This window comes from Colossoma macropomum, unplaced genomic scaffold (assembly GCF_904425465.1).
Source record: "Colossoma macropomum unplaced genomic scaffold, Colossoma_macropomum, whole genome shotgun sequence".
In the NCBI taxonomy this organism is placed as follows: Eukaryota; Metazoa; Chordata; class Actinopteri; order Characiformes; family Serrasalmidae; genus Colossoma; species Colossoma macropomum.
The window spans coordinates 12,289,891-12,307,488 of record NW_023494787.1 but is presented as its reverse complement, the minus strand read 5'-3'; the positions used below and the strand labels follow the sequence as shown (position 1 = coordinate 12,307,488).

The window sequence follows — 17,598 nt, the reverse complement described above, 5'->3', positions numbered from 1 at the left end:
TGCTTCCAACATTATGGGAACAGTTTGGGAAGACCCTTCTCTGTTCCAGCATGACTGAGCCCCAGTGCACAAAGCAAGGTCCATAAAGGCATGGGGTGGTGAGTTTGGTGTGGAAGAACTTGACTGGTCTGCACAGAGCCCTGACCTCAATTCTATCAAACACCTTGGGGATGAACTAGAATGGAGATTGCAAGCCAGGCCCTTGTCCAACATCAGTGTCTGACCTCACGAATGCTCTTTTTGGAATTGAGTTTGTAATGAAATACAGCATATTATATATCTTTTAACAATGAATGAAAGAAATCTTTTGACAAATAGTTTTTAATATTTAGATTCACATTGTACAAGTTATATAAAAATAACAAGTCTCTAAAATAACAAAGTGTTAATATTGCAAGTGATTCCTTTTGAAAGCAGGTGAAATTACAAATAAACAAAGAAAATGAAACACATTCATTAACTGTATCATTTTTCACTTCAGTGTGTGGAACTAAAATGATGTCAATGACGTTACAGCTGACAAGTCACAGTCACGCTAATCAATAGTGCGTAAACAAACGAGATCTGTGTGCTGATTAAACATGCTGTTGTCCTGCTGTGTTCATGGGACACCACTTGAAACGTATCATTAATGAAGGTGGTGCTAAACTTATTAAAACAAACCTGCTGTTTCTCGGCATGTTCTGTACTACAGTTTTATGCAACTCCCTCTCTTCCCTGAATATGTTTTTGTAAACAGAATAATCTATCAATCATTGCAGAAATAAAAAAGAATAAATCATTATTTTTTGTTTACTTAAGTCAGAGACAAACAGGCACAGTCCAGGATTGTGACAGAAATGGATCCCTACTCTTGTTAGTATTGTGCTATATAGGCATGAACTTCTTATTTTACACTTACTCATCATCATCGACATCAGTATTCATGAGTTGTATAAACAGACTAACATTAGTTGCTTGAGTAAGGCTGGAATTTCTTATCCTTAGCTGTAAACAAAGGCCAGAGGTGCCCTATCATATCCTGCTTGTTTGGTATGAAAACCTGAAGCCATTTGCAGAGAAGACCGGACACCCATGATACAGACATATGGCTTTGAAAGATACAGGCGACGAGGACCGAGAATAAACCACAGACCTTGACTACACTACATGTGTAATTCTTGGTCCATGACTGCAGTAACCTACAGTTCTCTGTTTTCTCTCTACGATGAGCAGCAGTCAGCAAAAGTGTTAGGGTTTTTGTTTTGAACTGTACAGAGCCGCTAGTTTTACAGTGTTTCTCTCAACAGTTGAGAGAGAGTTAGGTACTGTTCCTCTGTCCATGGCTTAGTTTTGGTATGTATTAGGCTAATGAAGTGATCCACAGTGTTGAATGGAAATTAGTTCATTGCGGAAGATAATAGTGCCCTCAAAATAGAACCCTGTTTTGAAACCCTTTTAAAATATACCCTCACTCACTTCAACTCAAAACTGGGATATCCATCACACATTACAGTGGTGACAAGGTGGCCACTTGTGACAAAAAGTAAGGCCGGGACAGTGAGGAACAGATTTTTCAGGTGCAGCCCCCATCAGGAGGTCAACCTCAGTGAGCTAATCAGCTAGCCATGCAAACTTTGCAAGCTTTTTTTAAACAAGTTTGAACATAATGTACATCACATTTTGCAAATAATTGCTAAGTCAAGCTATAAACATTGGTGTAGGACTGTGTTCTATTGCCTTTCTTTTTGTTGTTGTTAGGCATTTAGCCTTTAGCATGCTAACCACCAAGCTAGCAGAGTAAAGTAATAAAGTTGCACAGCAGTAATGTATACGACGGAACAGTTTGTAACCTAAAGCTGGGCAAATTAAATGATCAAATTTTGAAATATATTAAAACATTTTAAAGTAGTTCACTGCTATCTTCTAAGTAGCTTCGTCCACCAATTTCTTCAGGTTTGCAATGATTTCTGTTCTACTAAGTCGACTTAATGTTCAATCAATCCTTCACCCTTCTAATACAATTTTCTTGAGCTAATAAAGTAATGGAACTGCCTTTAAGATGACGTTAGGGTTTCCGCTGAGGGGAAATGGTGAGGCCAAGTGGCGAAGACATGTTAAAACTGGTACTGAAATGGATGTTAGGATTTAATTTGAGGATTCAGGCATTTAGGGGAAAAATTACTAATGTACATCATAAGCCCCATTTGGACAGGATTAATTTTTATAAGGAGGTGGGGTAATGTAATTTTTACTTGATTATGTCTCAGTGATTTTAGTCCCTTACAAATGCGTCATGTCATTTTTACCAGCTGCGTACTTTTGTATCAGTAAAGATTCCAGCACCTTTTGCCTTCCATTAAATGAGCTGCAGAAAAAACACCAGGTTATATTAATCCCATACAAAACAACATGTCAGTGACAATGCTGTCTGTATGGAGGCACTCAAAGAAGCGTTTACTTGTATTTGACATGTAACATTGCTGTCTTGCTCATATGTACTTGGAACATGTACAAATTACAGCATAAAAAGTTTCATTTTAAGTGGTGAAACTGACTTTTGGCTTTGATTTCCCAACGTAATGGCAATGCTAATGACACACTGCATTCACTTAAGACAGCAAGGTATGTGGTTATTCTAAACAAATTAATGGCTAAATTAAAGGTTTTTAAAGAGCAATGCCAATGAATAACTGAAAAATGTAGCAAAAACACAATCTGGTAGCTGGTTGTGTTTTCTTTTAAAGAGTAATGTCTGCTTGCCAGCAAATCTTAGAAAACGCCTCAGTATACTGTTTTAGGTTTAAGTCAGGTGACGTGACGTCAGGGTGAACAAAGGGCGCAGCCGCTCCATATAACTACTGTAGAAAGGATATCAAATTGTTAGCGCACCACAGCAAACACTGAGCTACAACCGCCATATTTTAGTTTTTGTGCACTGTGATAAATAGTGAAAATAAAAGGTGAATGGAAGGACTGATTTAACTTAAACCAAACTTGAAGTTGAAGATGATAACATTATATATATCTGCTTAAACAGAGCTAAAATGCTGTATGTCTGGTAAAGCCCTGTTTACTGCTAGCTAGAAGTCATGCTAACCAAAGCTATGTTCCTAAACAAAAGAGCTTTCAGTAGCTGCTTGTACCAGTGGCTAACATAGAGCAGTCTCTGTGTAATGTGAATTTAGCATAATATGAATTTGGACAGAATTTGTTTGAGCTATCTTGTAGCTAATGATAGGCTAGCAGGCTACAGGTGCTAGTTAGCTAGCCTACCATAGCAGTTTAAGGTAGGCCAGCTTCATATGAGAAGCAAATATTAGCTAGCTAGCTAGCTGTGTTAGCGATCTGCCACAGAGCACGATTCTTTTCGTTTCATTACAATTTTTTGAATAAGTACTTCAGATAACGTCCACCTTGTGGTAGCTGTTCTTACCAACATGTAGGAGAAATTACATAGTTGATGTTTAACTGCACGTAGCATTAGCTTTTACAGACACGAGTACAAACTCTGCTGGTAAATGTGATGCAGAAAGCTTATGTCAGCTGGGAAATAGCCATTGTTAGCTTTAGCTAGCGCAACTTAAGTTAGCTAAATTTAAACAAAGTCTATCACATTCAAACTACATATACTAGTTCCACTTTCTTTCTAAAACATAAATATTACAGAAATTGCTGGAATTATGTAGAGACACAGAGACTGCATGATGTGAGCAGCTGCAGCAGAAGTAAACAGGGCTACACCACACACACAGCATTTCAGCTCTGTTCAAGTTTAATCAAAGCTTCAGTCCACATTGTGTTCCCACTGTTTGTTGTGACAGTGCACTGAAACTAAAATATGGCTGTTGTAGCACAGTGTTTGATTGCCAGGGTACACCAGAATAACATTTTGACATTACAACTGTAAAAAAGGGGTTCACTGTACAGGAACACAATCAATGCTAGCTAACCTAGCTAATGTTATACTGTTTGGGTAGCATGTTTGCGTAAAATGATCTGCCCACGATTACGTCATGACGACCACGATGACCACCTGGACTAAAAGGCTTTTTGTGTTGCTTTTTAAAATGTTTTCTCCTCTTTTCTGGAGTAAAGGTGGTGCATAAATCAAGTAGCTATTTCTGTCATTTACACTGAGATTTCTTATCTCTTGTGAACCAGTTATAAACATTACAGATGTCCTGTGGTCAACTGACATTATTCCACCTCCCCATGGAAAACTAATCCCATCTGAATAGAGCTACAGTGCCTTAGAACACAGATAGGGATTTCCATCGCAGCCTAGATCATCATCATCGTCATCATCATCCTCTTCATTTTTATCTTCATCTTCATCATCTTGCTGAATTAAAGCAATGTTCATGAGGTCAGTGTTAGAGCTCAGCGTGAGGTCAAAGGCCGCTTAACTCCCATAACCCTGAAGGTGGCAGCAGCGATCTTCTCGTACAGCAGGAACATGAGGGCAGCAGTGAGGACTGTTTGGAGCAGTTTAGCCTCCAGGCCTTTAAACAGCCCCAGTATACCCGACCTCCTATAACACAAAACACACAAATAAAAATTAAGAAATTAAAGCAAAGGTTTAGCTCAAAAATCATATTTCAGACTTTTGTATCATTGTTGTGAACTAAATGCTTAATTGATTCTACATGTGATTCTGTGTAACTGTTGACATTTGTGTGAGCGCACAATTATTTCACATCAGCACAAGTTTTGTTAAGCGCAGACAACTAGTAAGCAGGACAGCTAATGCATCAGTTCACACTCTCAAAAGAAAAAAGATAGCTTTGCTTGTCTCTACATGTAAGTGTGTGTAAATATGGACATTTTATTGCAGAGTGGCAGAAATTTACCAAAACAACAATAGATACTGTAGTTGTGTCGTCATTTTGTAGTCGGCGCCATGCTTTTATGCCCATATTAGGAACTCCGGGTCTAAGCTCTGTTTCTCTATGGCCAGAATGAATGGGGTTTTTGAAAAATCACCTCTATCGCACCCTGTGTTAAATAATTTTTTTCCCGATATGTTTTGTCCTGAAAACATTCTTCTCTCGAATACCACTGGATCCTTTGAACTACGAGGTCATTAAAGAGTGGAAATATGAATATTGCTACATGTAAGCTAAAGCTACTGCGCACGTCATTAGACTGGCAGCCTCCTTAAACAGGTTATCACTCTGATAAACTGATTTTGGCCCTCAGAATATCCTAATTATTTTTTTAATGCTGGTAACATTTTTCTGAGGACATTTTCTCAGGACATTCGTCAGCTTTTTGTTTGACTTTTCCCGTTCCACCTTAAGTGGTGCAGCAGTCACGTTCTGAACTGCTGTGCCATTTAAGGTGGAACGGGGAAATCTGAACAAGCAGCCGGCAAAAAAAACTGACTTCAGCTTCATGGAGGGTTGAAAGGCATGATATGAGGAGGTTTCTCTGTTTCTGCTTAACAGCTGGGTATTTTGTCTTGTTTGCTAATGTTTGTGATAGCTAGTCACAGCTGCTGCACCATTTAAGGTGTAACAAGAACATTCAAACAAGAAGCTGTGAAAAAGAAGCTAAATTCAGCCTCGTAAGTTTAACACGGGTAGTATTTTTGATAAGGAGTTTTAGTCTATCAAAATATCCTATCCAGAGGTTTTATTTAGGGGTATACCTGTAAATATGCGGTACAGTAGAACATTTCGATAAGGTAGCACAGCTCGTCAGAGCACCGGCACAGCCCGCCTTAGTTTCGTGTAGCTTTGTGACATCAAATTGATGCGCAGTAGCTTTAGCTCGCATGTAGTATGACGCACAACTACAGTGGTCTATTAAACTGTTAATCGTTACTATGACTGTTCCAGCTAAGACTCTTAAAGAGGTGGATAATGAACTAGGACAAACACCATCAGTTCAACAGATTAATTCTTGGTTTTGAATGTGCAAATATGTGGAAAATACCCCAAATGTACAACTTTCTAGATTTATGTGTGTTTTTAAGTATTTACCTGACTCTGTTGATGATCAGGTAAGTAACACTCCTCAGGCTGCTTAGTAGTTTGGATTGCTCTGTTGGCTGCCTGTGCTGACCAAACTGACCAACACATATCAGTTAAAGACTAGAAATCAACATAACACACACTTACTCCTAACTCAAAGTAAACCTTAAGCTCACCAACACTCACACACATGCACACACACATTCATTCCGTCCTTAACCTTAAATTAAAATTGTAACACTTTACAGTAGGGTAGCCCTTATAAAGCTACATGGCACTCACATAAGCCCTTCGTGCCACAGACCTACATAAACATTTACACTTAATCTAATAGGCATCATCTGTCATAAAGGTTGCATTTGTCAACTTTGAAGTTCACATAACAGCTGTGTCAGGTGACTTTTTCCTGACATAAGGTCAGAAAGTGTCATGACACGACACTTTCTGGGGTGAAATGTCATAACTCAGTGTATGTCACAGTGACAAAGCTAATGGACAGAAGTCAGTCAAGTTTAACAAAAGTAAGAATTTTCTGTGGTTCTTGGGTAAGGCAGGTTTTTATGTACCACTTTAAAGATTTAAAAGGGTTTTTTTTCTAGATAAACTCACTGAGTCATTGTTTTGATAGGAACGAGACATCTGAGGAGTTCAATGCTCCTTAAAGCCCCCTCACAGAAAGTTATTACATGAGAAGGTAAATAAGTACGCCTCTTTAAACTTTATTTTATAATAGTTTTGAGATTAGATTTTGGCCTTAAACATAGTTTTTTTGAATTTATTCATGGCTGAGAGGTACGTGTAAGATGTAAAGCAAAATAGTCCCCAAATAAAACCCTGTCTTCTGTCACTATTTAACAGTCATCAACATTGCATGTAAAAAAAACTCCAAAGACAAGAGTAGGTTTACTGGTGGTTTTGAATAGTTAATAAAATAGCTATATTGGTGATGGAGACACCACAACACCTGGTTTCTGTCACTACCACTGTAAAGGAATCTGAGTCTGTAAATTTCTTTAGAATGAAACATTTGACATCAAAACACTGAATGACCTTGTTTACATCTCAATGATTTAATTATTCAGAAAAATTGATTAAATTCCCCTTTAAACTATTAAGTTATCAGCATTATGTCACTGTGACTAAGCTACAAAGTCAACTGTTATAACATGCTATATCACTACACCCAAAAATGTGTCATGATAAATCAACGTCAGAAAAAAAGTGTAGTCACCTGACATAGGTGTTGTCAACTTGACAATAAATTTGACCAAAGCAGCCTTTACAACAGACGATGCCTACTGGAGTAAGTGTTTATAAATGATCATGTAGATTTAAGTCAGTTGTCATGACAAGCTTATGTATGTGTCATGTAGCCATACAATCAGTGCCCAACAGTAAGGTGTTGCCACAACAACCATTAATATAAAACATTCTTAGATAATATTTTTAATAAAAGAATTAATGTTAATGTCTTACCCGTAGGATGGACTGTACTGTCTGTAGTGGATATGTTACTGTAGTAGCTACAGCTTTTGCTATGGCTCCAATAACAAACACCTCCAATGATGATAACTGCATAATTACAAGAGAAGCAGATGAGCCCATCTGTTGCAGCACAATGTGTCAGCACCCCTCTACTCCATCCATCAGTAGTAATGGACCACCAGAGGACCACTGCTATCAAGAGGTTTTTGAAAGCAGTGCTCTGAACCTAGCAGTGCCTGATACTCTTGTACCAGCACCATACACAGTACCTCACACATGTCAGTGTTACTGCTGTGCTGAGAATGGCCCACTACTCCACTAATATCTGGTCAGAGGTGGTCCTATGGTGGTTCCTTTTCACTGATGGACGGGGTAGAGGTGGGTAACAATATATGCAAAGTAACAGAAGAGTTACAGTCTGTAACTGTAAATCTACGAAGTGCGCTTGTGTGCTGAGTCTTTCTGATAGACTGGTGGCTTGTGTAGTTGGTGGGGTGTATGTGATCCCACCTCTCTATGCACTCCTCTTCTCAGCTGCCTCTTCAGAGCCTCGTAGATCATGAACTGGATGCCAGGGTTCAGCACTAGTAGTAGAGAGGGACATGTCCCATTCCACAAAGCACCCACTCCCTCATTCTGCACAATCTGCACTAATGCATCTTCACAGGGCACAGAAAGACAAAGAAATGCAGAGAGTGCTTTTTGTAACTGAATGTCTCATTTCAGCCAAAAGTTAAATTAATGCACTTTTCCCACTATAACATAGAATTATTTGTAAAAATAGACAAAAGTATGTCACATAGCTGAAAACAGTAGCAGCTTTGGGCTGAATGATTCGGACAATGATTTCTCTGGCGAATACTGTGGCTGTAATTTCAACTGTGATTATTTGCCAATTGAGGTGGGAACACTTTTGAATAACAGGCCCTAATAAACAGCAAATGAATTATTACATAATAATGTGTTTATTATTGTTAATAATTATATAATATAATACAAATAATATAATATAATACAAATAATCAATCCTTTTTTTAAGTTGTAGTAACTTAATTTTTAATCATGGTTTGTTAATTGTGACTTAATAATTTTATACTCATAATTCATATATGGCATGACTTGAAATATTAAGCCTTTATTAATAATATTTAGTTATTTAACATCCTGCTACATGTGAACCCTAAACATTTCCTTAACAATCAGTGGTTAATATGTGTGTATATATTTATTTTCTATACATAAAATAATATATTAATGTTTAATTGGACATCTATTCTAAAGTTCATAATGTGTTTATAAAGAGATATCTTACTACTTGTTACATTTAAATATAACACACTGATGAAAAACATTTACAGTTATTTACCGGTTATTAGGAAGTGTTACCACTGAGGTCTAGTTATGTTAATTTTTGCCAAGAAGTCCAGAATATCCATTTTTCTGTCTTGATGTATACTACATCATATACAGACATACTACACAGACTACTAATGACTATTGTCTTTTCCATTGTCTACTAGAATAGAGTTAGTAAATCGTACAAATATAAACAGCTAACAACCACATAACAAGAATATGTTCTAATGAAACAAGACTAACAGCAACAAGTTAGAAATTCATCAACGGAGGAGAGACAATATTTACTCACCTACAATCCCACGATAGTGTGTGGGTTCTATGTCTTCGTTCCTGAACTTCGCCCCTTGTAGTTTGAGCCTCGTGTTGACCACCCAGAGCGGAGTCGTCACAAGAACATTCACGACACCTGCCCATGAAAACATACAAACAAACACATACACACTAATAGGCTACAAAATATCATAAAAACAGCACTAATTTACTCTAAATGCTCATTTAATAGTCTCACAACAACACAGTTGTTGCAAGTATTTGTGGGAAAATGTGTTAAAATAAATTCTAACCGTCATGCCTGTTTAAAGAGGAATTTCACAGATTTAAAAAGAAATCTCTATAACTCAATAGTTAAAACGTGAACAAAGGCTTTCAGAGTGCTTTAATATTAATATATTATTACCAACTCAGATTTCTTTACAGTGGTGGTGACAAGCACTAGGGGTCATGATGTCTACAACACAAGTTTAGCCATATCCAAAACCACCAGTGAACCTACATGTGTCTTCTGTGTTGATAGTAATGGCAAAGTAGTAGTAAATCTTAATCTAGTAAATATAATCTAATCTACTCTTTGGGGACTTTGTTGTTAGAATGATCAGCAGAGCTTTATTTTACAGCAAAGGAGGATTATTTCATTTTTATCAAAAAAATCTAATTCTGTTGTGGAGCCACAACAGGGCAGTAAAAAAGCCGCAAGTTGCCGACCCCTGAGTTATACCTTCAGAGGGGACGTACCCTTGCTAGCGTCAGATTTCACCTCAAGCCAGCACCAGCCACAAAGTTTAACAAGTGTCCCCGGACTTCTTGTTAAGAGTTCACGTCCGGCCCAGCAAGACTAGGGAAACCATGAGACTTTACAACGCAGCATTTCTCATCTAACCACTCTGAATGACTTTTTTGACCTATCAAGACCAAACTGCACTGAAATTAAGATAAACCAGGTGTTTTTCCCCTTCAATTTCACCAGTCACTGACAGAGCTGACCTGCGGCAATGCCGATGATTAGGTCTTTCCCTGGGGTTGACCTCTGGCCCTGGAGCCATGTGGCCTTTAGACTGTGGAAGCAGTAGAAGTAGACGAAGTTGGAGCAGCAGAGACTGCAAATGACTGGAAACCAGCCTCTATAGGGAGCTAAACTAAAGAGAGAGAGAGAGAGAGAGAGAGAGAGAGAGAGAGAGAGAGAGAGAGAGAGATTTATAAACTGATAACAGTGTCATTCTATGAGACTATGAAGTAGCAGTTTGTTCCCTAAGAGAAAAACATGCAGCTTCAACCTACACTTACTCCACTATTGGATATTGGGTACTAAAATGGAATTCATAATGCAACACAAGTCTTAGGCTGGTTAAGATAGACTAAACATTATTTGTTCTTTTCTCAGATCAATTCAGGCCTTAGCTTCTATTTAGTCTTTTCTTTCTCACCTCTACAACAACTAAAGCAGCACAATTTCTCCACTGTGAACATGTTTATTGTTGTGGCTGTTGGAATAATAACTGTTCAGGGCTGAGTTTCCCAAAAGCATCTTGGCACAAGGTTGTAGAGTTAGTATTACACTGAACACTCTCTCTACCAATTAAGATGATCTTGGCACTCAGATGCTTTTGGGAAACTGGGCCCTGTTTTACAGACAAGGCTATCTGAGTCTCTGTTGCCCTCTTGACTGGCCTAAGAGAAGCTACAGCAGAATAACCTATAATCTCCCCTCTCCTCTCCAGATCCAGACATCAGCACTGTATGACTTACAGGCCTTCCTCCTTAATGATCTCTGCCAGGATAGCTGGAGTGGACCTGGCTTTCCGTTTATCATCCACTGCAAAACAGGAGACAAACATGTAACACACAACACACAGTGTACAAATTAAATACTACTGAAAGAACTGATAACTCCTTCATCAGTGCAGCAGTGTTGGGATAGGTCAGGTTCTATCCAAACTTCGACTATCACATTTTTGAATTTCAGCTTATATCTTATCTCTCTCTCTCTCTCTCTCTATCTATCTTGTAGCAGATTTGAAGAGTTGGTCAGAATACATAAGCGCATTGTGATGCATCGCTCTCGACTGCATTTATTTCGGGCTTTAAAAATTGAAGATGATTTACTTGAATAAAAAAAGGACTGCCACTGAAGAAAATTAGAAAGGTGACAAAATTTGAGCTTCCATGATGCACTGAAATGTTTTGAAAGTATTTTTTACAGCATAATTGGCTGCTTTTTGTCTAAGACCTATATGCACAGTTGGTCTACTTTGACTACATGGTGGAAGTATGAATAGGAGCTGAATCACTGTGGTACCTTGCAGTCGAAGCCTCGCTGTGTCCAGGGGAAAAAACACAGTCATTGCTGCCACACTGCCCTGCACATGTACACAATCCAAAAAAAAATCTAAATAGTTACACTTACATTGGCGAAACATGTTCACTATTACCAGTAAATCATCAAGAAACAGTTTAAACACATGTAGCTAATTGCAAATGCATCACTTCAATGTATGGTCTCTGTGAGTCAGCTGAACTACATTAATGTATAATAAACAACAATGGGCCATTGTGTCTATCTATTAAGTCAATTGCTCTATTTGTCAATTTTACTGCTTCAAGGGCTCTTTCTGAATTCATCACTTAAAGGGATATTTCAGCCTAAAACTAGCACTTTATATGCTATTTACCTTCTGTAGTATTCTGTAGTGAAGCATCGCACCTCTCGGCCTTATTGGACAGAACTGTTTTAATGTTTTCATCCATCACTGTTCTCTCACTACAGTACCCAGTATGCACTATGCAAACACATCACACAACCGAAGGGAATTCCTACAGTGCTCATCAAATCCAGACTGCTAGTCACTAATCTAGAGGCTAATAAATAGATCAGGGTGTTAGCTAACATTATGGATATAATAAAATATATAATATCAATTTTTTTCTTTGTAAAGGAAATTATTCAACCAATTAACAACAAAAAAAATCTTCCACCTTCAAAATACATCAGCAGAAGAGGGTTTTCCTAGTCTTTAAACCAGAAAATCTTATTCTAAAGATTACTGCAGCACCGCTGTAAGAGAGCAGGCACGTTTACCACAGGTGTAAAAATGGTTAATCCTGTCCTCTTAATGTCAAATGTCAGTATTCTCAGTGCTCAGTGACAGCTCTGTCAATCTGTGGAACAGGAGGTAATGTGTAGTTCTACTGCAGAATAAGAAGAGCAATCTTAATTATGTCTACATTCACCCGCCCCTTTATTAGAAACCCTACTGTGCTAGTGTACAGACAGTAGCCCATCTGTTGATGCACGGTTTGTATCAGCCATCCTCTGTGCCTTCATCAGTGTTTGATTTCTGACCACAGAGCCAGTCTTGGTTGGATTTTTCCAGGTTGTCGACCACTTTTAAACTAGCAGTGACACTGATGAGTGTAAAAAACCCACAAACACCACAGTGTCTGATAAACTCCTACCAGCACCACATACACTACTAAGCTTGCAGTGCTTTCCAGACTTTTTACAGTCCTGTACCCCTTCAGACATTTGACCATTTGCTGCATATCCCCTCTCACGCATGTACATATTGCCATGATTCAAATGCAAGACATTTAGCCTTATAAAATCAGTGCCCCTAAATCATTAAACATTTGTGATGTGCTGACACTTCATCCCATGTACACTGAATAACACAGAATGAAAAGGTTATTCACAAGTGCACAAGTCTGTGAAAGTGAAACTAACTCACAAAGACAGCTAACAAACAAAGGAACTTCCTAGTTAAAGTAAAAAATTAGCTGAATCTGGTTAAGTAGAGACTTGTCTATTTCTTTTGTCTAAAACAGAGGGTGTATCGAGGCTTCTTTATCCACGCCTGACTAGTGTCACCACACTGAAAAAAATATCTAAATATCTTTAGATATTTCTTAGCAATTAAAACAGCCAACTCTAATACATTTCATTTTTAGTAGACGAATAAAACACATTATTTACAGGAATCTCAAGTAATTAAGATTACAAGGTTCAAAAGCCAGATTTTGATCTCTTCTTGGGATGTTCAGGGTTAAATGGCTGAGAGATTATATTGCTAAACCACAGTCACTATGGTATCATATACCTAACAGAATTTTTGAAAGGGTTGGTGCCTTCAAATTCCTTGCTGTCAACTGTGTGACTGTCAACTTTCAAGAATCTCTTTAAAATTATGACATTTTCATAAGCAGGTGTTTATTTTTCTGACAAATGATATTTACCCACAATTTCTCTCCCCATGAGTCTATACTTTGGAATAACCTGTTTATCACTTTAAACAGGACATCCCTCTTTAAAGCTGTTTGGTTTCGATTTAGTTGAAAGAGGAATCTGTAGTAACAGACTGACTGGTAACAAGTTTAAATGCCTTCTTTTTGGTGATTTTCATTCTCCTACTTCCCGATGTTGAGGCGTCAATGAGAGACAAAGCCTTTTACTTTTATCAGTCATTGCCTGTTACTCCTTAGGGTAAAGAGACACATTACAAAATTATGTTTCACATCTACCTAGTTAGTGAGCTTTTTCTGAAGAAATCTAAATTAGACACTGAACCTGTTTGAGGTGTACTTTTGCTGTAGAGACAACCGTACACCTGCTTTCTTTTTTCAATGATGTTACACCAGTCAATTTTAGAGAGATGTACACAGTGGGTTGTCTTTAAAAATGAATAATGTGTCTCCTTTTTAATGTCCTAATATTATCTTTTGTAAACATAACTTGGAGCCACATATACATGATTTAATAAATGTCATCATTCTTTTGGATAAATATATTTGTAAATGGAAAAAATGAAGACTCTTTCAATTTGTTTATTTGTGACTTTACTCAGTTCCTTCAAAGTTGAACATTTATGAAAAACCCCAGCAAAAAGACAAAAAAAAAACCTGTATATGTCCATGATGAAATACCTTCTAATCTAACTGTACTCCATTTTTCCCTCTTGCTCCTTTATTTTTTTATTTATCTGTCTGTTTTTGCATTGCTATGACCCTTTTATCATTCGTTGTAATGACATTTGTGTAGTTTCACTTCTTTTATCCATGTGCTTTCGATTGACTAATTTCCCCATTTTGTTCTGTTATTTTTGTCAGCTAAAAGAGGAAAAACAGTAAAAGGCACTCACTTTATTCACGCCAACAACATGCAGCGTTTTAGACTAAACTCAGTATTCAGAGATCCGCTCAGTTACACTGAGGTTCTCTTATTCAGCAGTTGGTGAGTGGAGAGCAAAGTTTGTGTTGTATCAGTGAAGTATCTGTTTAACTGCGCGGCTGACTAATGTACTGAAATGAAGACTAAATGTCTAAAAGGAGTGTAAATGTCAAACGTAAGAATTTTTACGCACTCCCAGTGTCACACCCACCACAGCTGGGGAACCACAGGGGTAGATGGTATCTGAGGAATTATGCACCAACAGATGGGCTACTGTCTGTAACTGTAAGCCAGCAAGGTGGGGTTTCTAATAAAACGGCCGTTAAGTATGTCCATCCTGGACATATGTCATCATAAACCTGACAGATAGATAGATAGATAGATAGATAGATAGATAGATAGATAGATAGATAGATATGTAGGTAGACATAACGTTTCATGTTGCTTGCAGGTACACATAATCTTTGAACCCAGCATTAACTACAACTCAAAGCCCTACTTCTGTGTGTGTGTGGTTTACCATCGCTCCGGCCACCGCGTGCACGAGACTTTCGTAAGAAAAAACCTCTGCAAGGTAAAAACTCTGCGAACCCATCTGGATGCGGATCTCAAGCGGCTCCTGGTTGTTTATGAGAACTTTAGTACAGTCGCCTCTGAACCGGTGCTGTCACTCTTCACACTCCTAACACAAACAGCTGCTGTTTCCAGCCGGCGGCTTCTGAGCGCTGCACGGCAGGTCGATTGTAAGCCAATAGGCCCTTTTCACACTTCCGGGTTTGGAACGTGGAAGTAAAAAATAGCAGGGTAAACAGCGTGGTTAGGAGGTACAGACAAAATGAAGCAGCATAGCAAGTGCTACTGTAGCGTACCTTTTTGCTCAAACAGCAAAAGAAAACAACCGCATTTGAGTTTTCACGACTTCCCAAGAGACAAACATTTACGTGTTAAATGGATTACAGCAATTAGGAGAGACGAAAGTACCCAATTTACTATTCTGCGTGGTAGTACATATGTGTGTAGCCAGCACTTCAGGCCCGAGCAGCTGTATGTAAAAGAGGGAGGAAGCAGGGTTAGACTGAAGAAGGGATCGGTTCCATCACGATTTGCCTGGAATGATTTTGGGAGTCAGAAGGAAAATCGTCAGGCGCCATACGAGAGGACAAGTACTCGTCTCGGTTTCAACATTGATGCCGCCATGGGAGAGAGAGATGTGAAGGAACTGGAGGCTATGCAGTGTGAGCCTACTGCTCATGTTATGGAGCACGATTACTGGCGTCCACCATCTCCTGGTAAGTAACGTTAACTCATATATGAATATACATGATAAAAAGTCCGGATAAACAATATAATACTTGTCTACTAAACAGACTGGATATGCAATGTACATAGTAAACAGTCTGAATATACAATACGTACATGAAAAACAGCCTCAAGATGCAGTACTTACATGAATAACAGTCTAAAGATACAGCACTTAAGTTACCTGAATAACAGTCTAAAGATACAGCACTTAAGTTACCTGAATAACAGTCTAAAGATACAGCACTTAAGTTACCTGAATAACAGTCTAAAGATACAGCACTTAAGTTACCTGAATAACTGTCTAAAGATACAGGACTTACATGAATAACAGTTTAAAGATACAGCACTTAAGTTACCTGAATAACTGTCTAAAGATACAGGACTTACCTGTATAACTGGATCAGAATAAGCATTATAATCACCTCCTAAACAGTCAAAATAATATGTAAAAAATATATATAAATAATAAAACACACACACACTTAGATTGATTAATATGATACCAAATAATATGTATGTTGGATAAACATTGCACATTTATATTTACCACATCAATAAATGTCAAGTACAGAGCTTGACTTAAGTTTAGTCACATTTTTCTTCACAGTAAAACTATAGGCTAACGTCTTCCTTCTTTTGTCACAGGAACAGTGGATGCTGCCGCTGCAAGGATAAAGGAGCTTGAGCAGAAAGTGATGGAGCTGGAGAACGAAATAAACAGGCTTACATTCCTGACAGACCAACCTAAGATGAATCATTTCTGCTCAACTGATGAAGAATTCCGCTTCTTCACACGATTCCCCTCCGAGGAAATGTTTGTGTTGTTCTGGGAGTCTGTTGCACCGTCAGCTTCTAGAATCATTTACTGGACCAAGGCACAGAGGGAGGCATATGGAACACCCAGTTCTCATTGCAAACTGCCCCTCATTGATGAATGTTTCCTGTTTCTTTGCCGCATTGCTGCTGGACTCAAGGAACAAGCTCTGGCATCAATGTTCAAGGTCAGTTTGTCAACAGTTAGCCGCATCATCACAACATGGACCAGTTATTTTTACCTTGTTTTGGGCTCTCAACCTTCATGGATGACTCGACAGCAGGTGCAAGCTACCATGCCTGAAAACTTCCGCCGGTATTGCCCAGAGGTCCGTGTGCTGATTGACTGCACAGAGGTCCGCTGTGAGACAGCAACATCACTCACTCTACAATCTGAAAGTTTCTCAAACTATAAAAATCACACAACATTCAAGGGACTGGTTGGGGTTGCTCCATGTGGCATCATCACATTTGTTTCCCAGCTTTACACCGGATCTGTCTCAGATCAGGAAATAACTCGGAGGTCTAACTTCACCAGGCTGCTGCAACCAGGAGATGGAGTAATGGCTGATAAGGGCTTTCAGATTGAAAGGATGTTAGCAGAAGTAGGGGCCACCCTGATCATTCCCCCCTTCAAGAAGTCTGCTCAATTCAGCAAGGAAGATGCTGAGAAGACACAAGCTATAGCACGTCTAGGAGTGCTGGTGGAAAGGGCAATCCAAAGAGTGAAGGAGTACCACATCTGGGATGGGGTTGTCCCACTTTCTCTCACAGGCTCAGTCAACCAACTTTGGGCCATCTGTTGCTTGATGTCAAACTACCTGGGTCCCCTGGACATCAAGGAGGATAAACCTGTTTGAACTCATGTGTTGATCAATGGGTGTAATTATTCAGTCATTTTCAGGTTTTAGAATATTTCAATGCAGATTAATGTATTTCATTTTAATTGACTCTGTACAAAAACCTCTTACAAGCTCAGCTTAAACCGCCCACTTTTCTCAATCACTCTAACTCGAGTTACTATAGTTTCTTTACTTGTTCATGTTACTGTTATTATTGTCCAGAGGATGTTTTTGTATGTTGATGTTGCTTCTGTTAAACAACACTGGATATGAAAAACGCTATATGAATTCAACTTTAGTATGAAGTCATTTCAATGGATTTAAATTATTCCAGTCCACAATTTTAGAATTAATGTTTAAATAATAAATCTGATACATTTTTAACCCACTTGTCCTTGGTGCT

The 17,598-nt window shown here is 38.4% G+C and overlaps 2 protein-coding genes across 2 annotated transcripts; one reads left to right on the top strand and one right to left on the bottom strand.

Moving 5' to 3' along the window:
- Positions 1-311: 311 nt before the first annotated feature.
- slc25a17 (solute carrier family 25 member 17) lies at positions 312-14,941 on the bottom strand. Its single transcript, XM_036566154.1, has 9 exons — positions 14,759-14,941; positions 11,374-11,434; positions 10,824-10,890; positions 10,062-10,213; positions 9,091-9,207; positions 7,953-8,101; positions 7,434-7,529; positions 5,967-6,052; positions 312-4,513 (listed from the first exon to the last, which is right to left on the bottom strand). The coding sequence occupies exons 1-9, from the start codon at positions 14,831-14,833 to the stop codon at positions 4,363-4,365; spliced, it is 954 nt and encodes a 317-aa protein (XP_036422047.1). The 5' UTR covers positions 14,834-14,941; the 3' UTR covers positions 312-4,362.
- Positions 14,942-15,029: 88 nt separating this feature from the next.
- LOC118805392 lies at positions 15,030-17,579 on the top strand. Its single transcript, XM_036566153.1, has 2 exons — positions 15,030-15,527; positions 16,186-17,579. Exons 1-2 carry the CDS (start codon positions 15,074-15,076, stop codon positions 17,211-17,213), a joined length of 1,482 nt encoding a protein of 493 aa, XP_036422046.1. The 5' UTR covers positions 15,030-15,073; the 3' UTR covers positions 17,214-17,579.
- The last annotated feature ends 19 nt before the right edge of the window (positions 17,580-17,598 follow it).

Coding starts and splice junctions, on each gene's coding strand:
- LOC118805392 (XM_036566153.1), top strand. CDS start 15,074: ATGAAGCAGCATAGCAAGTGCTACTGTAGCGTACCTTTTTGCTCAAAC. Junction 15,528..16,185: donor CTGGCGTCCACCATCTCCTG/GTAAGTAACGTT, acceptor CTTTTGTCACAG/GAACAGTGGATGCTGCCGCT.
- slc25a17 (XM_036566154.1), bottom strand. CDS start 14,833: ATGGGTTCGCAGAGTTTTTACCTTGCAGAGGTTTTTTCTTACGAAAGT. Junction 9,208..10,061: donor AATCATCGGCATTGCCGCAG/GTCAGCTCTGTC, acceptor TTTCATGGGCAG/GTGTCGTGAATGTTCTTGTG. Junction 7,530..7,952: donor GAAGAGGAGTGCATAGAGAG/GTGGGATCACAT, acceptor GTAATTATGCAG/TTATCATCATTGGAGGTGTT.